The sequence below is a fragment of the Phycodurus eques genome, chromosome 1 (assembly GCF_024500275.1).
Source record: "Phycodurus eques isolate BA_2022a chromosome 1, UOR_Pequ_1.1, whole genome shotgun sequence".
In the NCBI taxonomy this organism is placed as follows: Eukaryota; Metazoa; Chordata; class Actinopteri; order Syngnathiformes; family Syngnathidae; genus Phycodurus; species Phycodurus eques.
In genome coordinates, this window is record NC_084525.1 from 34,647,288 (window position 1) to 34,670,592 (window position 23,305).

Genomic DNA, 23,305 nt, shown 5'->3' on the forward strand with positions numbered 1-23,305 from the left:
GAAAAGGCATTTAGCTGTCCATAAAAATGGCCCCGAGGCAGATTCTTCTTGCAGGGAAATGTAGTTTTAAATTGAGGTTATAACGCACACTGTGGTCCTTCAGTACTACAATTCCCACAATTTTAGTCGCCTCTCCTTGTGTCGAGTGGTATGGCGTCTGCTTGAAGCGTACATTAATCGTGTTTTGTTTAGACGGGATCACGGTAAGTTGAAAATATGAATTTTAACACTCGACTTGAATGTAAAGTAGTGCCAAACATCTGTGCAGTTTATGATGCAGAATTCGCCCGTTGCTTAGGTGTTCGCTTACTCAAGTGATATTTGCTCTACACACTGCGCACTGCAGTCTCGGCTAAAGTATATTTTCACAATGTGCAAATGAGACAGCAGTTTAATAGAGAACTTGTTCTGTGTTTGTTTGTGTTCTACCTTTCTGAGGCCTCTTTTAAGTGCAATATTGAAAGTAAGATGCATGTATAAAATCCACAATCAATAAGACGGGTATGATACTCAAATTTCCAAAATAGCTGTACATAAAAATAGACGATTTTATTGGATAGTGAAGTGATACACGATTAAAAGGAGTCCTAATTTGTAAGAAGTGATTAACGATTTTATGCCACTTTTGTATGTCGCAAATGGCCCAGAAATCATTGTAAATCAGGAAATGTATGACCGAAACCTTGACTCTTTGAGATTTTAGAAAAATGCCTGGATGTTTCTTATTGTTTTGTTGTTGTTGTTTGTCTGCTCGGCCCATTTTATTTTGGGGGACAAATTTAAGTGCAAGCGCATCGTGAGATTTACTTCCAACTTCACAGAAAACAAGAGCAATAATAGTGAATCACCACCACATAGTTTTCTATCATCTTTGAATCCTATGAACATGAAATTTTCAACACCAAAATTGAGGCATATTTTCATATTTGTCAGAGCCACAGGAAAATGAGCTGGTAAAGGTATTTCCCAACAACGTAATGTGAAAAGAACAAGTATTACCTTGCGCGAAACGGAGAGAAAATTGGATTTTGGTGGTCGTCCGCTAAATCCATCCAAAATCTGGCACACAAAAAAATGTAAAGAAAATGGCAGTCTGGATTTAGTATCCATCCATTTTCTTAACATCTTATCCTCACTAATGTCGCAGGTGTACTGGTGCCCATCTCGACTGATTTTGGGCAAGAGGCGAGGTACACCCTGGGCGCCAATCAATTACAGGTCATATACAGTAGGCATATTGACAAAAAACATTCACACTCACATCAACACTTACTGACAATTTACAGTCTTCATTTACCCTTCCATGCATGTTTTTGGAATGTGGGAGGAAACCGGAATACCCGGAGAAAACCCATGCAGGCAGGGGAGAATATGAAAACTCCAAACAGAAATGCCAGATTTGAACCTGGGACCTCAGAAATGTGAGGCAGATGTGCTCTGGAATTAGTAATATACATACAACATATATTGCCGGAAGGTGTTTTCTCCTTGTAGTTCACGATGGACTGGTCACACAGGATTAAAGATTAAGATTAACATTTAGAAGATTAAGATACAATTGACACTGTATATGATGTTAGTGCTCCATGTAGGGTATGAAGTGTTTTTTGTTTGTCATAACGCGAGTGAATTGCAACCGTTGTGCTTGTCACGATCCAATATATTTTTGATATAATCTGTACCTAATGCATACTTGACTCCTTGTTCTCTTTGTTTTGTTTTTGTTTGGTAAAGGCTGTTTGATATTAAGGAACCTTGTCAAATATATGTTCATATGAAGACAAAATGCTCAATAGTCTACATGTTATCTTTATGCTTTCAGATGGCAGCCGATTCCTCAGAGAAGAAAGATGCTGACTCTTTAGGGACCAAAGACAGAGATAGTAAACGCAGCCGTTCACGGGAAAGAGATCGGAAGCCATCACCAACACGCAAACGGCGTAGATCTCGGGAACGCAATCGCTCTAAATCTGTAGAAAGGTAACTCAACCCTAAAAACGCCCTCGAGAATGCACACATCTTGGGCATGGGTGTGGTTCAACTTGTCTCCTCTCTTGACTTGTATTGTGACTGTAGAGACCGCCGCATAAAAGACAGGGACAAGGAACGTGACAGAGACAAGGAACGAGACAGAAGCCGTAAGGACCGAGACAGCCATCGGCGTGATAAGGACCGCAGCAGGCGCTCCAGGTACAGCGACACTTTTATGTACAATTTTGGGAAATTAAATATTTTTGATGATACTATAGTATTTTGGTTTCACTTTTACTTGAGCTAAGCACTTTTGAAGATTCTGAAGTAAAATAACAGGCATGGTGACCATGCAACCACAGTTTTCGTCTAACTTTTATTGTGCAGTGCTATAAAGGAATGAGATGGCACGATGATATAGTGGTTAGCACATCCACCTCAGAGTTCTGGGGTTGGTAGTTCAAAGTCAGGCTCCGGGGCTTCCTCGTCTTCCCTCCATTCCTTGCATCTCGCTGCGGTTGCCTCTTCCTCTTCTCGTGGGGGAGCCGGGTGGTCCCCTGTGGGCTGCGGGGTTTTCATCCATGCCTGGTTTGGGGGGGTCCACCTCTCACACTTGGGGGCAGGTAGTAGGTGCTGGCTGGAATGTGTGTGTGGAATATTACGGAAATCACTGAACACTGACACGTTACGGCCTTAATACCGATTTTTATGGAAATTGGGTGGGGGGGGGGGAATGTAGCGTCTGACATTACCGGCCATTACGGCACTGTGTCTAGCCACCGTGATGAAAATTTTATACAACCCCAATTCCAATGAAGTTGGGACATTGTGTTAAACATAAATAAAAACAGAATAGAATGATTTGCAAATCATGTTCAACCTATATTTAATTGAATACACTACAAAGACAAGATATTTATTGTTCAAACTGATAAATGTTCTTGTTTTTAGCAAATAATCATTAACTTTGAATTTTATGGCTGCAACACATTCCAAAAAAGCTGGGACAGGTGGCAAAAAGACTGAGAAAGTTGAGGAATGCTCATCAAACACCTGTTTGGAACATTCCAGAGGTGAACAGGCTAATTGGGAACAGGTGGATGCCATGATTGGGTATAAAAGGAGTGTCTGCTTCGGGTGTTTGCTTTTATAAGTATTTTAAAAGTATGTGAACACACGTTTTCCCCCATTTTGTTCTCGTAATACGTCACGATGTCGTCGCCATGCTAACAAGTGTATCCGGTCGCGTTTGAGTTGACAAGGTAAAGACGGGATGCGGTGGTATCGGAATAAATTTATTGCATTAGTCTGACATAGTGCAATTGTGAAAGACCAAATTTGTCTTGTAGTCTGATCCACGCATTACGTGTTGTCGGTCTCAGACGTGTTGTCTGTCCCACACCGCCGACATGTTTTAAAAAAAAAATAGCTTTATTGGCTGTCAGATATTTACAGTACTACGTCAAAAGATACGCGACAAGGCTAAAAATAAAGTAGCTTTTGGATTCAAATATACTGTACACGATGGTGACGTGGAGTAAATGTCTTTTGCAGAGCTGATCAATGACGTCATTGAGCAGATCGGCGAATTATGACATGAAAGCCAATCAGCATAAAATGCTAATTATCGGCCGATACCGATCAAGTCGATCAGATGGGTGTAAAGTCTAGAATAAATAAACTGGACTTCTTACCATGCTATCGTTATCACGAAGGGAGGGCGAGGATTGGGTAGGCAAAGATGGAAAAGCATGATGCGAATTGCTAAGCTGTAATGGCATGAAGTTGCAAAACACTGAAATAAGTGATTGGGTGATACAGTACACTGTCTGGCTGGAACTGCGTTATAGCAGAGAGGAACCAAGTTTGAACAATAAAATAACAAGCCCATTAATAAGTGTCAGGAGGTCCATCCATCCATTTTCTGAGCCGGTTTCTCCTCACTAGGGTCGCGGGCGTGCTGGAGCCTATCCCAGCTGTCATCGGGCAGGAGGCGGGGTACACCCTGAACTGGTTGCCAGCCAATCGCAGGGCACATACAAACAAACAACCATTCGCACTCACAGTCATGCCTACGGGCAATTTAGAGTCTCCAATTAATGCATGTTTTTGGGATGTGGGAGGAAACCGGAGTGCCCGGAGAAAACCCACGCAGGCACGGGGAGAACATGCAAACTCCACACAGGCGGGGCCGGGGATTGAACCCGGGTCCTCAGAACTGTGAGGCTGACGCTCTAACCAGTCGGCCGCCGTGTCAGGAGGTATAAATGTAAAATAATTCACGGCCTCACAAGACACTCTGAACCAGAAATGAATTAATACATCACTTGAGATGTCATCTGAAAACGGGGTCAGGTTAAAAGTATATTATTATGAATAATAAATATTTGTGATATCAAATAACCTTTTTGTCCAATGATTTCCCCATTGTTTCCATAATTTTAGTGACATTAGTGAATATAAATAATATGCTATATAAATAGCATGCAAGAGAAGCGATCTATCCAAGTACATTCATAAAAAAGGAATCTAAACTATTGTCCCTGCATAAACTATCCCATTCAATCTATCAGTTATGTTATTTGTTTGTTTACAAAATAGGGTGCTGAGTTTAAACTTTTGAGATCCGATTAAACTGATTTAAGAATTCGTAAAAGCGAGTTAATCCATAGACCAGTGGCGTGCAAAATGGGGTGGCGGGGGTGGCCCCCGGGCATCCACCCGGAGGGCGGCATCCAAGACCCCCCCCCCCCCCCCCACACACACACACACACACACACTATGACGATCGGCTTTCAGCGCGTACAGTCGTGTTTATGGGGCATCAACAGCGGCTGTGCATCGATCGCACCCCCTCCTGTGCGCCCCGGGGATCAGCAGAACTTTACATGCCACTGCCATAGCCACAGATATAGCTCTGTTGAAGACTCTAAATTGTCCTTCGATGTGGACGTAAGTGTGAATGGGTGCCCAGTCCAGGGTGTACCATGCCTCTTTCCCAAAGTCAGCTGGGATAGGCTCCAGCTCACCCGCGACACTCGTGAGAATAAACGGTGTAGAAAATGGATAGATAGATACAGAAATGAGTCCCCAAAAAAATCTGTACAATAAAACATGAGGTTAAGTACCTTACAATGCTGTTTTTTCACCTTTCCAAAGGAGTCTCTCACCCAAGTCAAAGGATGCCAAACTAAAGAATGAGAAGGACATAAAAACAGAGGAAGAAGAAGATGACAAAAAGAAAAAAGAGAAGGTGGGGTCTGGCTGAGGATTTTATGCTGTAATCTTTTTAAGAGTTAAACCTGTGTTCCCTCTTTTCAGGTACAGCCATTGTCTTTGGAGGAGCTTCTCACAAAGAAGAAGGCAGAGGAAGAAGCAGAGGCAAAGGTAAGAAGTTCTCTGCGGAACACTTGCCCTTTTGCCTTAATAAATAAAATTAATTCATTTTATTTATAGGCGCCTTTCAAGCCACTCAAGGTCACCGTACAAACATAGTTGAAGTTATAGGCCCACAGTGCATTTCTTTCTTACGTCTTTACACCGTTCTCCTTATTTCAGCCAAAGTTCTTGTCAAAAGCAGAGCGAGAGGCAGAGGCTCTGAAGCGGCGGGAGCAAGAGACTGAGGAGAGGAGGAGGATGATGGAGGAGGAGAGGAAGAAGAGAAGGGTTTTTCAAGACATTGGACGGAAAATGCTCGGTGTGTCATCATCTGGTTCACTCAGTCGCTGTAGTTTATTGCAACTGTGGAGGTGGCAGTGCTAATCGGTGACGTGTGTTGCAGAGGATCCACAAGAAAGGGAGAGACGGGAACGACGTGAGCGGATGGAACGAGAAAACAACGGGAACGAAGACGACGACGGGCGGCAAAAGATAAGAGAGGAAAAAGACAAAGGCAAAGAACTCCAGGCCATCAAGGTTGGGAATTTGTTATGTAGAATGTGTTTTCCTTTATGGTTAACTGCAGCATTTAGCATTTCAGTTTTATGTCCATAGCTGACATATTGAATTCATTTTTGTGTATGCCTGTGTGTATGTGTTCATAACAGTACTTTAGAATTCAACATTTGGAAAGAAAAAAAGGCACCATCTGCAGTTTGTATCTATTAGTTGAAGGGATAATGGAACTTTAATTTTTCAGCTTCCCTGCTAGGTAGTGAAACTACACAGCTCGCAATACAGTGAACCCCTGTTTAACTCAGGGATGCATTCCAGACACAATCTGTGTCATAAAGAGATAATGTACTTAGTTACTTACTTAATCTTCTTGCACTTCGGGGTGCGTAAAACCAACCATGGTAAACAAATTTCTCCTTCTGAGTCTGTCGTGGGCAAGGAGTTGACTTGCCGGTGTGTTTGAGATTGTTGTGCTGCTGCAGAACCCAAGTGCGCTTCAGCTTGAGGTCACAAATTCATGGCCGAACATTCTCCTTCAGGATTTTCTGGTCAAGAGCAGAATTGACAAGACATTAACAAGATAGACACCTTCCAAAAAGTTGAACTTTTTTCTCTTCAATCCATAGAATATTATCCCAAGTCTTGGGAATTATTCATGTTTTTTTTTTGGTTTCTTTTGGCAAAAGTAAGGCAAGCCTTTATATTCTTTTTGGTCAGTAGTGGTTTTCGCCTTGGAACTCTGCCATGGATGCCATTTTCCCCCAGTCTCTTCCTTATTTTTGAGTCATGAACATCAAGCTTAACTGAGGCAAGGGAGGCCTACTGTTCTTTAGATGTTGTCCTGGGTTCCTTTGTGACCTCCTGGATGAGTCGTCGCTGTGCTCTTGGCGTAATTTTTGTTGGCCGACCACTCCTGGGAAGGTTCACCGCTGTTCCATGTTTTCTCCATTTGAGGATAATTGTTTGCTGGAATTCTAAAGCTTGATAAGTGGCATTGAAAACCTTTGCAGACTGATAGATGTCAGTTACTTTCTTTCTCATCTGTTCTTGAATTTATTTGGATCGTGGCATTTTGTTGTAGCTTTTTTAGATCTTTTGGACAACTTCATTTGGTCAGAAAGGTTCTATTTAAGTGATTTCTTGATCGAGAAACTCTGGAGATAATCAGGCTGGGATGTGGTCATTGAAACTCAACTTTCCCAAAAAATGTGATTAGCCACAGTTAATTCATGATTTACTAAGGGAGGCATTTTCTTTTTCCCACAGGGCCAGGTAGCTTTGAATAGATGTTTTCCCCTAAAAACGTGAAATATGAATTCAAGTCATCCACGCATTCCGATGTTCCAGACATTTTTCTGCCGAGAGGACTGAAATCTTGACCTTATCTATATCACTAGGGAAGATCTCCACCTTTCCTTTCCGCTCCCGTGCCAGCGTGCTCTCATAAGTAGGGTTGGGCATCCTTTGAATTTGAACGATTCCGGATCCTCATTTTGAGTCCGGTTCCAAACGGTTCTCAATTCCGATTCTTTTAGGGGGCTGGGTCTAAAAGGTTTGCACGATTTAAATAAAGGGTGTTTAAATTATGAATATCCAATTTCTTAGCAACCTGCAGCATGAACTAAAATGAACATTTGACTTGGCGTTCTTTATAAGCAGTATCAATATCAAACCTATGAACTAAAAGGCAATGTGTGTGGAACTAACGCAATTGACTTACCGTATTTTCACGACCATAAGGCGCTCTTAAAAGTCGTACATTTTCTCCAAAATGGACGGGGTGCCTTATAATGTGGCGCGCCTTATGTGTGCACCGAGTTCCAACATCTATAAATTGTTGTTGTGTGATGAGCGCTCCACTTGACAGACTGGGAGCATTTCCTGCCGACACGCTGCTTATACAGAGGAAAAGCGGACGTGGCTGGTGACAGCATGCGGACATAAAGGGGGAAGGGTGCGCGTGAAGGAGGACGCTAAACCCACGCCCCCAGTAGGTATATAGCGCCGGGGTGTGCATTGTGCAAAACATTGGTTTGGCTAAGGACCCCCGAAAATGGGACCTATGAAGCACAGTTTAAACTGCAAGCTGTCAGACTGAGGGCAATAACGCTTGCAGAAGAAATGAAAATCGAACATTTTCAAGGAGGTCCGTCTTGGTGCTTTTGTTTTATGAAACACGCCATTTATCCATCCGGGCAAGGACTCCCGTGCCGCAGCAACCTTCGGCGGATTACAAGGAAAAGCTGGCGTGAGCAATGGATGACAGATGGTTAACACAGCTTCACTAAGACTGGGAGGCAACGCTGGGCGAGTTACGTCACCATATGTGAATGGATTGTGGATGCTTGGGCGAAGGTATCTGCTTTGACTGGCTAAGGTATCTGCTTTGACTGTCCGAGCTTTCGCGAAAGCCAGCATCAGACTGACTCTGACAATGACGAGAGGGAACCCGGCATGTTTGTTGGAGAACTTGGCCAACTTTAATGAGCGCTCCGATTGACTGACTGGGAGCATTTCCTGCCGACACGCTGCTTTTATAGAGGAAGGTGGACGTGACTGAGCACAGCATGCGGACGTTAAAGGGGGAAGGGTGCGCGTGGCAGAGGACACTAAAGGCACGCCTCCAGTAGGTATATAGCGCCAGTATGTGCATCGGTTTGGCTAAGGACCCCCAAAAATGGCACCTACGAAGAGACATGCTTACGAAGCACAGTTTAAACTGCAAGCTATTAGTTACGCGGAGAGCTGCGAGAGAATTCAAGATCAACGAATCCATGGTTCGCAAGTGGAGGAAGCAGGAAAACGAGCTTCGCCAAGTCAAGAAGACGAATTTCCGGGGAAATTAGGCGAGCTGGCCCAACTCGGGCAATGGATTAATGAGCCAAGAACAGCCGGGAGAAGCGTCTCAAGTCACCATTCGACTGAGTGCAATAACTCTGCCATTAGCAGCAAGTGCAGAAGCTTGCCATCATTCCGGGAGGCTTGACTAAGGAACTCCAACCGCTGGACATCGGTGTAAACAGGGCGTTCAAAGTGAAGTTGCGAGTGGCGTGGAAGCGATGGATGACAGATGACAAACACAGTTTTACTAAGACTAAGAGGCAGCGCTGGGCGAGTTACGCCACAATTTGTGAATGGATTGTGGATGCTTGGGCTAACGTGTCTGCTTACACTGTTGTTCGAGCTTTCGTAAAAGCCGGCATCATTTCTGAGGAGCCGCACGGCAACGAGACTGACTCTGACAATGACGAGAGGGAACCTGGCGTGTTTGAGAACTTGCACAGCTGTTCATTTCGGATACAGCAGATGAGGACTTTGATGGATTTGTGGATGAGGATTAATCCAAAAATAACATGAGTACATAGTTAAATACTTCAATAAAGTACAACCAAACTCACTTTTGCTCCCGCTGCCTTTTTAAAAACATTGTTTTAGCGTGCATGCATGCTACCGTATGTTTTAAGCTAGCGTATGTTTTACCATGCCTGCGCCCAATAATACGGTGCGCCTTCTGTATGTGTTAAATAGGGTTAGGGTTAGGGTTAGGGTTAGGGTCAGATAAAAGTTAAATATAGCATTGTTAATTTTTTTATTTCTGACTGTTTTATTACGTCAAAGGGTTTATATGTGCAAGTTGTAACTTGACGTCCTGTTTTAAGCATGTAACCTTTTATTTTGAAGGGTTCTCACCGGAACTCAGCATTTTGACACAAAAAATAACTTCACACGACACCGGCAAAAATGAAAGCAAAACGAGATGCAAGAAAAAGAGTAATTGGTTGAACCAAATGCTCTGTAAAACGATGATTCCTTTACCTATCCACCGATGAGACACGAAGTTAGTGTTTGTGATACTGCGAGACGTTTTGTGAATTTTGTCCCAATTCATTGTGATGTAAAGTTGCTAGTTTTACCTTTGAAGTTTTAGCTCAATGTTAAGCTTGTAATGTGACCATTTCTACTTTCTTTCCAGTATGGTAAAGTAATTTATATTTTATTGTTGTCTGTCATCGGCGCTTACGTTGGTTTGAAGACAAACAGTGGGTTGCACTCTTACACTGATGGTTTTTAGCGTTTATTTATTAACTCATTAGCTGCCTCAATTTTGGCAGACTTTTACTCGTGAAATAATCTTAATCCAAGTGTTGCACTGAGGTGACTGGTCATTTATTTTAACATAGTTAAGACACACCTTTGTTCGTCGCTGCCAATGGGCACAAGCACGTCTTCGTGCGTGTTCTTCTTTGTTGGTCTTCGCCGCTTCTTCGTTGGTTTTCGCCACTTCTTCGGGGTTAGCGGACTGGAAGCATCAAAACTGGGAACCGAATGTTTTGAGTTTCTACGAATCCGGGAGAACCGGAATGTTAGTCCCAGTTCTAATCTACTCACAAGTGGGTCTTCTACACGGAGGCAACCAATCAGAGGAAAGGGGGCGGTCTTAGCCAAATATGGACAAAGTGGATACAAAACTGTGTCAAAAAGAAGTAGCTGTCAGAGGCGGCATTTCTCGACACTCATGATAAAACGAAGGTTTATACTAAATCCATGTTAGAGAGTCACTCTGTGCTCTAAATAGGCAAAATACCGGACCTTTAATAAATCATCACCGTTTAAGAATTGCATTTCATTTAGTTTACATGGTTTATCTTTGTCTAATATTTTCATTTGATTGCTGATCTTAAACAGTGAAGTGGGGAAAACTATGCAAAAAAATACTTTTTCACGGCACTGTATCAACAACACCCAGAAAGACCGCTGGCTTCTCTGGGCCCGAGCTCATCTGGGATGGACTGACGCATAGTGTAAAAGTGCGTTGTGGTCTGACAAGTCCACATTTCAAATTGTTTTTGGAAATCATGGGTATCGTGTCCTCCGGCCTAAAGAGGAAAAGGACCATCTGGATTCAAACTTCAAAAGCCAGCATCTGTGATAGTAAGGGGATGTGTTAGTGGCTAACTTTGACATCTGTGATAGCATCATTAACGCTGAAAGGTACATACAGGTTTTGGAGCAACATACAGCACGCTGCCATCCAGGCAACGTCTTTTTCAGGAACATCTGTGCCCTTTTTTAGCAAGACACGTGCATGCTTCGGGAGTATGGGGTACTACATCCGCTGATACAGGCTGTTTGGTCCCTGTACGACCAGTGTCAGAGTTTGGTCTGCATTGCTGGCAGTAAGTCATCATTTCCGATGAGGGTTGGACTCCGCCGAGGCTGCCCTTTGTCACTGATTCTGTTCATAACTTTTATGGACAGAATTTCCAGGCGCAGCCGAGTCATAGAGGAGGTCCGCTTTGGTGGCCTCAATATTGATTGACAGGCGGATTGGTGCAGCGTCTGCAGAGATGCAGACTTTGTATCGGTCTGTTGTGGTGAAGAAGGAGCTAAGCCGAAAAGTGAAGCTCTCAATTTACCGCCCGATCTACGTTCCTAGCCTCACCTATGGTCACGAGCTGTGGGTCGTGACCGAAAGAACAAGATCCCGGTTACAAGCGGCAGAAATGAGTTACCCCCGCAGGGTGTCCGGGCTCTCCCTTAGAGATAGGGTGAGAAGCTCGGTCATCAGCGAGGGGCTCAGAGTAGAGCTGCTGCTCCTCCACTTTGAGAGGAGCCAGATGAGGTGGCTTGGGCATCGGGTTTCCCACCGGGAGAAGACCCAGACACGCTGGAGAGATTACGTCTCTTGGCATGGCCTGGGAACGGCTCGGGATCTCCCCGGGCGGGCTGGAGGAAGTGGCTGGGGAGAGGGAAGTCTGGGCCTCCCTGCTAAAACTACTGCCCCGGCGACCCAACCTTGGGTAAGCGGAAGAAAATTAATGGATGGATGGATGGATGAAAATACGACAACGGGAGACCTCTGACGGGCAAGCAAATGAAGTTGTACATCAAGCAAGGGGAAATGGGAAATAATTCAACCTACAAAGCTTCAACATTTAATGTTCTGAGTTCCCAAATGCTTAAGTGTTATTAAAAGGAAAGGTGATTGACCACAGTGGTAAACATGCCCCTGTCTCAGCTTTTTTGGAACGAGTTGCAGGCATCAAGTTAAAAATGAATGAATATTTCCACCAAAAAAAAACTTTTTAGTGTATTCAATCGAATATAGGGTTGAACAGGTTTTGCAAATCATTGTATTCTGTACATTCTGCAATCATAAACATTTTTAAGGGGGACGTCAGTTACTAATTGTAATTTGTGGCAGGGCTTGTTCCCCACCCCCACAAATAGCGGGGTTTTACCAGTGTTGCTCTTGCCCTGTGAGACACTTGTCATTGATTACATTATAGATGTCTCCGCATACAATTTATTTCACGGGTTCAGTCAGTGTAGATGCAGTCCTATCGTATATGTGTCATTTGAAATGTAAATCTAAATAGACAAAGCCACGTAAATAGTCAAATGAAATCGACTGTAGGCTCTAAATCAGAGTTAGGAAATTAGACCTGCAGTGGGAGCCTCAATCAATTTTTAACCTTACAGGAACGTTACTTGGGTGGGACGAAGAAACGCCGGCGAACACGTCACCTGAATGACAGGAAATTTGTTTTTGAGTGGGATGCTTCTGAAGACACGTCAGTCGACTACAACCCCATGTAAGTAAAATTCACACATAGTATCATTCCAGGAGGACATAAGCACACGTCACACAGGACAAAAACCCCACAGTGGTCACAGAAATAACTTGAATCTGACATAATAAGGAAAAAAAAAACCATTAAATTAACCAATGAAAAATAGCCCTTGCTTTTTGATTGTGGTTCAACAGAATTATTTTAGTGGACTTAATGGGAGACAACCAAGGAACACATCACTGTTAAAAATAAACATTTGCCAAACTGGATGTTGACAAGCCATAAAGCTTATGGAAGGATGTCCTATGGACAGACGAGACAAAACTGGACCTTCTTGGCACGGCACATCAGCTCTCTTCACAGATGCAAAAATATAGTATACCAAGAAAAGAACACTGTCCCTACTGTGAAACCTGGAGGAGGAGCTATTATGTTCCCTGTTTGCTTTGCTGCATCTGACACAAGGTGTCTTGAATCTGAGCAGGGTACAGTGAAATCTCAATGCTATCAAGGTATTCTTGAGAGAAATGTGCTGCCCAGTGTCAGAAAGCTTGGTCTCAGTCGCAGGTCATTGGGTCTTGCAATAGGATAATGACCCAAACCGCACAAGAACAGCTAAGAGCAAAACATTGGACTATTCTAAAGTGGCCTTCTATGAGCCCTGATCTAAATCCTATTGAACATCTGTGGAAGAAGCTGAAAAATACCGTCTGGCGAAAGCACCCCTCAAACCTGAGAGACAACTGGAGCAGTTTGTGTCAATTTGGTCAAAATATCTGCTAAGAGTTGCAGAAGTTTTAGTGAAAGTTACACAAATGATTTGATTGTAGTGATTTCTTGATTTCTTGTCCAACAGAATATTATTGATATAATTATTCATATTTTCACATAATTTAAGGGTACTCTCAATTTTCTCCAGGCCTGTTTCATGTCAAGGTTATTTGTATAGCCCTTAATCACAAAATAGTCTCAAAGGTCTTCAGAGGCCCACAGTTGGCAATCCCTAATCTAAACTCCCCAATCGGGCAAGGAAAAAAAAATCACATTTGGGGAAAAAAGAAACCTTGAGAAGGGACCACTGAGGGGGGAGGGGGTGACCAGGCAGCAATGGATCTCAAGTACATTTATCACATAGTCTGGTGCTGTACAATGTTCATTACGATGGCAAGATGCTGTACAATGTTCATTAAGATGACATAAGAGTACATTTAAAGAGAAAAGGCGCTGCAGGTAGACTCTTTCGGGAAAGTGCAAAGTGATTCTGCCTCACGACCTGGCCCGGTCGGTCGGAGCAGAATCCTCCATGGAAACAATACAGAGGGAAGTGGTCCACCTCAGAGCTTGTCCCAGTTGGTCGGTGCAGAACCGAAACAGCAACAGCCTCAGAAGTCTCATCACCTAGCCCTTAGCCTCTCTCCGAGCAGGAGACAAGGGGTGGGGGGAGATAGAACAAGTGGTAGTAAAACAGGCCTACATGTACTTTAACTAAATGCCAAAGAGTAGAAATAAGTCTGAAATCGGGATTTAAAGATTTCCACTGAGGTAGCAGCTCTTATAACCGCGGGTTGGGCATTCCAGAGTACTGTAGCCTGAATAGAAATTGCTTGAAAACCTGCTGACTTCTTTCTGGCTCTCGGAGTAAACCATAAAAGTGCTCGACCTGTAATACTGATACGCATTTCGAGGCAATCTAGTAGTATGTTGTGATCAACGGTATCAAAGGCAGCGCTGAGGTTGAGTAATAATAGTATTGAGGGGGTGTCGCAATCCATAGCTATTAAAAGATCATTCGTCACTTTTGCAAGGGCCGTTTCCGTAGAGTGGTCTGGCCTGAAACCGGACTGAAATTCAAAAAACGCTGTTGTACTAAAAATGTTTTCAAGGATTTTTGAAAGAAATGTTTGTTTTTTGAAAAAAATTCTGTTGAACCACAATTCAAAAGCAATGTCTGATTTTCATTGGTTAATTTTCATAACCAATTATTTCTGGGACCACTGTGGGTTTTCCTTTTAATTAACTGAGGGTTACCAACAATTTTGTCCACGTGTATATGGCTAATGTAGGCCACATCAACCCCTGTTTATTATTATATCCAACCTGTTGACTATATGATCTATCGCGAGCAACTGGCCCAATGCAGCGAGCATAAATAAGGGCATTATCAAATACAGTGGACCCTCACTATTTGTGGGGGAAAGAGACGGGGCCGGCCCTCGAAAAGCGAAAATCTGCGCATAATTGACGGCCGTTATAATTGCAATTAAAAAAAAAAAACACATGCCCGCTGATCCACAAACGCACCTTCAACAATTCACAAGCCAAATTGAATATTTACAAATGATAAGTCATGATAAATGCACACACAACATTAAAAAACGTGTACATCGCGGCTGTATTTGTGGATTTGAAAAACGCGTGCAAATAATTTGTGGGTTTGAAAAACGTGTGAATCACAGATATATTTGTGGATTTGAACAACACGTGGAAATAATTTTTAGACATATCTCTCCCCATACAAAATAACACATTAAAGAGGCATGATAGAATAGAATACAATGTTATTGTCACTTTTACAGGGACAATGAAAATCTGTATGTGATCATTTTGAATACAGCAAAACATGCTGGAAAACACCACCTCCGATTTTGCGGTACACTAGTAAGTCGGACTCGTTTCCGGTGAGGGTTGGACACCGATTCTGTTATTGTGATATCCCATGTGATATGAAACTACAAATCCCATAATGTGGCGCAAAAGCTCCATTCACGAACACCATCATTCATTCAGAACAACGTGATCAATGAGATGTTGTCACAGATACAAAGAAAAACACTCGGTGCAGCTGTATGGACGTGGTTTCATCGCTGGCATAGACCTCAAGCAGCAGAAAAGAGAGCAATCACGTTTCTATGGTGACCTGATGGAGAAAAGGCGCACAATGGAGGAGAAGGAGCAAGAAGAGTGAGTATAGATTTTTGAATGATCCACCACCAAGCCATTTGCCCCAACTTACTCTGTGTGTGTGTGTGTGTGTGCACTGTGCCGCCTGCGCTCGTCACTGCTCTCAGGACGAGACTGAAGAAGATGCGCAAGAAAGAAGCCAAGCAACGCTGGGACGACAGGCACTGGTCTCAGAAGAAGCTGGATGAGATGACGGACAGAGATTGGAGAATCTTCCGTGAGGACTACAGCATCACCACAAAGGGAGGAAAGATCCCGAACCCCATCAGGAACTGGAAGGAGTACCAGCTGCCAGCACACATCCTGGAGGTCATTGACAAATGTGGTTACAAGGTCAGCCAACACTGAAATACAGACTTATGTGCCAATTGTTGCGTGTTTAATTTCTGTGCGTCTGTAATTGTACAGAGTCGTACTGCTTTGTATTCATGCCACTTTTCCACTGCATGCTGATGTCTGAGCATGATCTGTGTGTTTTTTTTGTTTGTTTTTTTTTAAACCAATAACATTTTTTTTCACTTCTTAACATCCAGGATCCAACCCCTATTCAGAGGCAGGCCATTCCTATTGGCTTACAGAACCGTGACATCATCGGCGTGGCCGAGACGGGTAGTGGTAAAACGGCTGCTTTCCTCATCCCGCTGCTCGTCTGGATCACTACCCTTCCAAAAATTGACAGGTAATAGATACCATGTAGGCTGGAGTGATGTGACATGTAAGCATGTTGGTTTGTTGTCTTCCTCCATGTGACTCACATCCATCCGTGGCCCTTATCGGTGCAGGATCGAGGACTCTGACCAGGGTCCTTATGCTGTGATCCTGGCCCCGACTCGTGAGCTGGCGCAGCAGATCGAGGAGGAAACGATTAAGTTTGGTAAACCACTCGGCATCCGCACTGTGGCTGTTATTGGAGGAATCTCCAGAGAGGACCAGGGCTTTCGTCTCAGGATGGGCTGTGAGGTGAGATGCCGCTGGCAGTCAGATTTAATTTCGGCCGTTTATTGAATGGGATAAACAGCCAAACATACAAACACAAAAGGAAAAAAGGTAAACACACAAACAAAGAACATGGAACAGACGTTAACACACAAACTAACCCTAACCCAACTGACTCCAGGCTCCTGACATCACTCACTAGAAAAACATCAACACACGAATACACGTGTGTGTGTGTGTGTGTGTGCGTGCGTGAGAGACTTAATTACATTTTGTAAAACCAGTTTTCTTTCCATTCTCTTTTGTTATGCTTTTGTATTTTACAATACAATGTTAGTTTTCTTCTCTTATAACTCCCCCAAATGTATTTATTTATTTCTTTTTATATAATTGATTCAATGGGGAATATAGATTTACTATAAGAGTAAATTAAGTCACAAGCTTGGCACGGAACAAATTAAACTTGTAAATCAATGTCCCGCTGTCTTTAGTTTAACATGGGGTGTTGAAAAGGAGGAGATAAAAGGGTAACACTTAGCTAACCAGACTTAATGAGTGTCGAGGAACTTGTACAACACATCACCTGTTCCAACAGATTGTTATCGCCACTCCTGGTCGTCTGATCGACGTACTGGAGAATCGCTACCTGGTCCTGGGCCGCTGCACTTATGTGGTCCTTGACGAAGCCGATCGTATGATTGATATGGGCTTCGAGCCCGACGTTCAAAAGATTCTGGAGTACATCCCAGTGACCAATCAGAAACCTGACACAGAAGAAGCCGAGGACCCTGAGAAAATGACCATGAACTTTGAGTCTGGGAAACATAAATACAGACAAGTATGTCATTTGTCCATTGTTTCCGTTTCCACTCTCCATTTGTGTTCCATTTATTGTTTGGTTGTTGACTGCTTTGCAGACGGTTATGTTCACGGCAACCATGCCTCCAGCTGTGGAGAGACTGGCGAGGAGCTACCTGAGACGTGCCGCCGTTGTGTACATCGGGTCTGCGGGCAAACCTCACGAGAGAGTCGAACAGAAGGTGCTGCTCATGTCTGAGGGAGAGAAGAGGTGAGACTCATGGCGTAAACATCCCGCATCGCATTTGCTGCTCAAAGAGTTTTCCAACACTTGCGGCGGTGTGTGATTTGTGTGGTGCAGGAAGAAGCTGCTGGAGGTGTTGGCGCATGGTTTCGAACCCCCCATCATTATCTTTGTCAACCAGAAGAAGGGGTGCGACGTGCTGGCTAAGTCCTTGGAGAAAATGGGCGTAAGTCATTGTGGATTATTAACCCTTAAAAACGGAGAAAACCACAACCAGAGTCTGTGTCCATTCATTCCAATACTAAGGGGGAGGGGGGGTATTGAGAATTAGATATTTAAGTAAGTGCAGCTATCAGTGACTTGAGCCTGTGAGTAACTTCAAAAGATCATTCAATATCAATATTTTTTAAATTGAATGTGGGAGTTAGAGACTTGTGAGTCAGCTCAAATTAAATCTGATGAAATCCTATCGTATAAAAAAAATATATTAAAATGGCAGTAATCTGCATATGTACTAGACTGATGTAAATTTTTTGGTTGATCTAATTGTAATTCTTATTCCAATCTAATTGAAATGTAAAACAGTTTATTACCTGAAATATTTTTATTTGATTAAAATGAGAACTGTTAAGAAGAAATCCTATAAATATTTTTTTAATAGAATACCACTACTATTAAATATATCGCTGTCATTTTAATCATTTAGTAAATATTTGGGTCTGGCGTGTGAAGTTTCTCTTGTATTTACAATTTCAAATGTGAAAAAGTAAATCATAGGTGCAGATTTTTTGTATTCAGTGTTTTTTCAGCATGTGTGTGTGATGTAAAAACAAAAACAAATATTTCTTTCAATATTATAATCTTGATCATGATAGTGGTGATAGTAAATTGTTAAATTATACCGTTTCATCTGTACGTATGACTACGTTGCAGTTCATAGTAACTGAGATGTTACAATCTCGCTTCACAGTACAACGCTTGCACACTGCATGGTGGCAAAGGTCAGGAGCAGAGAGAGTTTGCACTCTCCAACCTCAAGGCAGGTGCCAAAGACATTCTCGTGGCCACCGATGTGGCTGGTCGTGGTATTGACATCCAAGACGTGTCCATGGTACTTAACTACGACATGGCCAAGAACATTGAGGGTAAGCACCTTGTTTGTTTTACTGAAGGCAAACCATGTTTTTTTACAGGCTGAAATATATGTAATCTTTTTTCCGTGTCCATTACAGCGGTATCAAAAGTGCGCAAAATAGATAAGGCACAAACTGAGAAACAACACATTTCAGAAATAAAAGTTTAGAAACGGTAACTGCTCAAATGTAAAGTAACATCAAGTAAGGCTAAATATATGAAAAGTACTGATGTGGAGGGGGTGATTCCAAAACCAAAATGATATTTTTGACATGCTGTCGAGACCCAGAAAGCGTCTGTAAGGGTCATTTTTTGCTGTTCGAGTCACTATGGTGTGAATGGAAAAGTACACCACAGTCCATTTGTGACATCATAGTCATCCTCCATTGACGAGGAAATGGCTTTCCAACTAACAAATGGAAGCACCTACAAACACAACTGCACTTTCCACTTTTGTGACTGGACTGTGCTCGAGAGTGCCGTTGTAGTTCCCTTTATATACGTTTTTGGATGTTTTGTATCACTGGATAAACATTCCACCGATTATTTCTCCCAGATTACATCCATCGTATTGGTCGTACGGGTCGTGCTGGTAAGAGCGGCGTGGCCATGACCTTCCTCACCAAGGAGGACTCGGCTGTGTTCTATGACTTGAAGCAAGCCATCCTCGAGAGCCCCGTGTCCACCTGCCCGCCAGAGTTGGCTAACCACCCGGATGCACAGCACAAACCTGGAACCATCTTGACCAAGAAGAGGCGAGAAGAGACTATCTTTGCCTGAACAACACTTACAAACAACTTGGGGTCTTTTTCATTTTAATCCTGCTTAACATTCAGCTAGAACATGTCTTTGGTATTAAATGCAGATTTCATCACAAACAGAGATCCTCGTCTTCATGATGTGGCATGTAAGGGGTTAAAAAGACCCTCATTAGAGCTGGAAACAAGTCAGGATCCGTGTGAAAAGTAGTTGACTTGTTTTTTCCTCCCCTAATTACTGTTATTATGGACTTCTTGTCAAAAGTCATTTTTTTCTGCTTTAACGATGACAAATTTAAATATAAACATTTGTATGAAAACAGTCGTGTGAATAAATAAGATCTGTTGTTTTTGTTCTCCAAAAATGTGCTGAACATTTGTTAAAAAATGTAAGCATATAAACTCACGAATTGTGAAATTTAAAATGGTGGTGATGATCAAAACGTAGGCTCGCCGCACACCCAGCAACGTGGCCGAACGCCACAGAACCCCAGCCACTAGTTTTCATGAGTGGCAGAATGTCGGCCACTAGTTTCCCTCCCACTCTAAATTTGAATCGCAGGAGAACGGCATCTCAAATATAGTGGCATCACATTTCTTTCGCAACAAAAACAACCATTTCCAGGTATGACGCAAGATGCCAGTGTGGGCCAACACCGTATGTACAGTACACGCAGTGGGAGTAAAAAGTATGGTTAAACTTCTGCATTTACTGGTGACAAAATGTGGACTGATCTTCATCTAAATCACATGAATAAACAAACTGTTTAAACTAATACCTCACCAACAGTTATGTTTTCATTTGTTATTGAACATAGCATTTTTCCTCCATACATTGTGTTGTGTGTTCATCCTAAAGAATACTACTTTGGTTTCATCTGTTCACAAAATATTGTATTTTGCCAGTAGTGCTGTGGAACATCCATGTCATCTTCAACAAACATCAAATGTGGATCAATGGGTTTTGTTTTAGACAGCAACAGCTTCCTTCTTGGTGTTCTCCCATGAACCCAATTCTTGTTTAATGTTTGACATATGGTAGATTTGTCAACAGAGATGGTGGCATGTGTCAGTGATTTCTGCAAGTCTTCGGCTGAGACAAGGGTTATTTTTACCTCGAGCTTTCTGCACTGTGCAGTCATCTTTAGAAGGACGGCCACCCCTTGGAAGAGAGCAACAGTGCCGAACAAGCTGAGAAATATATCACACTAGCCAACGACTTGAATACCTTCTACTGCAGATTTGAAAAGGACACTTTCACAGCCCACACGCACACAGCCGCCCCACCGACCACAATCACACCTGACTTCTGCGTTAAGCATCCACGAACACGTGAGACGCATCTTCAAACGAACAAAGCGGCAGGCCCAGACCATGTGTCCCCATCCTGCCTCAAAGTCTGCGCGGACCAGCTCGCTCCAGTCTTCACACAGATCTTCAATAGATCTCTGGAACTGTGCGACGTACCATCCTGTTTCAAACGCTCCACCACTACTAATCTATTATTTGTACTGTACAGTCATTGACAGTTTCACCTAAATACTTTGCCTACAACACCAAAAATAGTCAATATCCAAAGTAATTTAGCGTATGATCGCTAGCACTTGCTGAAATTGCGTTCATACAGTGATTTCGAGTTCGTAACGACGACGGTCACCGACGAGCTAACTTAGCTAGCTACCTTTTAACAACATGCGATGGCGGCATGCGCTTGAAGCATCTCATTTTCCGGGTCACACTGAGTGCAAGCACATTGTCAGATTAACTTCAAACTTCACAGAAAACAAGAATAAAATAATAGTAAATCACATCAATATAGTTTTCTATTGTGTCCAAGTCCTATAAACGTGTGATTTTTTTTTTGACGCTGAAAACACTGTTTGCAGTCAGATTTGCGCTGACACAACTTCGGCACTGCGTCTTCATTCAATCGACAACAAACAGAGCTTCAAAAATATGAATAAACAGTTACTAGGACTTAAAAGGACTAAGGGCCGGGCACACTCGAGACCAGACATGCCCAAAGTCCGGCCCCCGGGCCAAATCCATATTCATATTTCCACTGGCCCGAAGCCTCTGTCATAAAATAAATAATATGTGGCCCGGCAGTACAAAATACACACGCAATTTTATATTTCACCACAGGATGGCAGTAAACTTGTGGCCGAACTGTCGCGGGGCCGTCTTGCGCATGATCTGTTTTTTGCCCATTTCGAAAATGGTAACTGGAAGTAAGAAAAGGCAAGTTGATAGCGAGGGCCGCCGTTTCCAGGACAAATGGAAGTCAGAATATTTTTTTCACTGAATTTAGAAACAACTGCATCTGCCGAATTTGCCAAGAGACTGTGGCTGTGTTCAAGGAGTTCAATATAAAGAGGCACGACCAGACGGAACATGCTAATTACGACAAGCTAACTGCGAACGAACGCAGTGAAAAACTGAAGCAACTGGAAACTGGTTTAACGGCACAGCAACACTTTTTCACAAGAGCCAGTGAGTCGAATGAAAATGCAACAAAGGCAAGCTATGAGGTGGCAACGCTGATTGCCAACCACTGCAAACCTTTTACTGAGGGTGAATTTATTAAAGACTGTGTGATGAAAATGGTGGAGAACATTTGTCCTGAGAAAAAGCAACAGTTCGCCAATGTTTGCCTGGCTCGTAGCACTGTGTCACGGAGGATCGAAGAAGTTTCTTCTGATATTAAGAGACAGTTGGACGCAAAAGGAGTGGAGTTTGAATTTTGTTTGTCAGCCTGTAACGAAAGCACGGACGCATCCGACACCGCTCAGTTACTGATTTTTTTAAGAGGAGTGGACAGTGAAATGAACGTGCGTGAAGAACTACTTGACTTCCAGAGCCTAAAGGACCAAACAAGAGGGAAATAATTGATTTGCTTCTGTTTGTTCCACTGTAGATGACATAAAATTACAGTGGAATAAAATCACGGGGATTATTACGGATGGCGCACCTCCCATGGTTGGCGAGCACAGTGGATTATCAACCCTAGTGTGTCACAAAGTAAGCGAAGAAGGAGGTAAAGCTATAAAACTCCATTGTATTATTCACCAACAAGTTCTATGTGCCAAACATCTGAAATATGATCACGTTATGAAACTGGTGATAAAGGCTATTAATTATATTCGCTCCAAAGCCCTGTGCCACCGCCAGTTTCCACAATTTCTACTGGATATCCACGCTGAATACGGAGATGTTGTGTATCACACCGATGTAAGATGGCTCAGTCGGGGGTCTGCACTCCAGCGTTTCTACTCACTCAGAGGAAATTGGACAATTCTTGGCAAACAAGGGACAACCGATGCCAGAACTAACCGATCCTGTTTGGCTGTCTGATTTTGGATTTTTAGTTGACATAACCCGATATCTGAACGCCCTGAACACGAGCCTTCAGGGGCAAAATCCATTGATAAGCCAACTGTATTCACATATTAAAGCCTTTCGGACCAAGCTGCTACTTTTCCAAACCCACCTGTCACAAACGCAGCCCAATACCACACATTTCCAATCTCTGCAAGAAATAATGACGTGTTTTCCAGCGCACAATATTAGTGTGCAAATGAGGAGGTATGCCGCAAACATCTCATCTCTGACTGAGGAGTTTCAACAACGTTTCAGGGATTTTGCAACTATTGAAAAGGAGATCACGCTTTTTTCTTCTCCCGTTTCCGTGGATCTCAGTGACGTTCCAGCCCACCTGCAGTTGGAGCTCGTTGAGCTGCAGTGTGACACGGAGTGTCGCAGCCGGTACCAATCAGAATCAGAATCATCTTTATTTGCCAAGTATGTCCAAAACACACAAGGAATTTGTCCCCGGTAGTTGGAGCCGCTCTAGTACAACAGACAGTCAATTTACAGAACACTTTGGAGACATAAAGCCATTGACAAAAAATAATTGTGCAAAAAGATGCAGAGTCCTCTAGCACTTAGAGCAGTTCGAACGACTAATATTGCAATAGTCTGGTGCAATGACCATTGTGCAAAGGGCGCCGAGACTTCAAGGAGTGTATGCGGTT

General features: G+C 43.0%; 1 protein-coding gene across 1 annotated transcript; it reads left to right on the forward strand.

Moving 5' to 3' along the window:
* The first annotated feature begins 123 nt into the window (after positions 1-123).
* Positions 124-20,047, forward strand: ddx23 (DEAD (Asp-Glu-Ala-Asp) box polypeptide 23). The gene is made up of 17 exons (XM_061689617.1): positions 124-203; positions 1,823-1,980; positions 2,077-2,190; positions 5,131-5,224; positions 5,293-5,358; positions 5,530-5,668; positions 5,753-5,886; positions 12,349-12,461; positions 15,258-15,401; positions 15,509-15,734; positions 15,935-16,080; positions 16,184-16,361; positions 16,933-17,175; positions 17,255-17,406; positions 17,497-17,605; positions 18,350-18,524; positions 19,070-20,047. Exons 2-17 carry the CDS (start codon positions 1,823-1,825, stop codon positions 19,291-19,293), a joined length of 2,415 nt encoding a protein of 804 aa, XP_061545601.1. The 5' UTR covers positions 124-203; the 3' UTR covers positions 19,294-20,047.
* The last annotated feature ends 3,258 nt before the right edge of the window (positions 20,048-23,305 follow it).

Coding starts and splice junctions, on each gene's coding strand:
- ddx23 (XM_061689617.1), top strand. CDS start 1,823: ATGGCAGCCGATTCCTCAGAGAAGAAAGATGCTGACTCTTTAGGGACC. Junction 1,981..2,076: donor CGCTCTAAATCTGTAGAAAG/GTAACTCAACCC, acceptor TTGTGACTGTAG/AGACCGCCGCATAAAAGACA. Junction 12,462..15,257: donor TCAGTCGACTACAACCCCAT/GTAAGTAAAATT, acceptor ATGTTGTCACAG/ATACAAAGAAAAACACTCGG.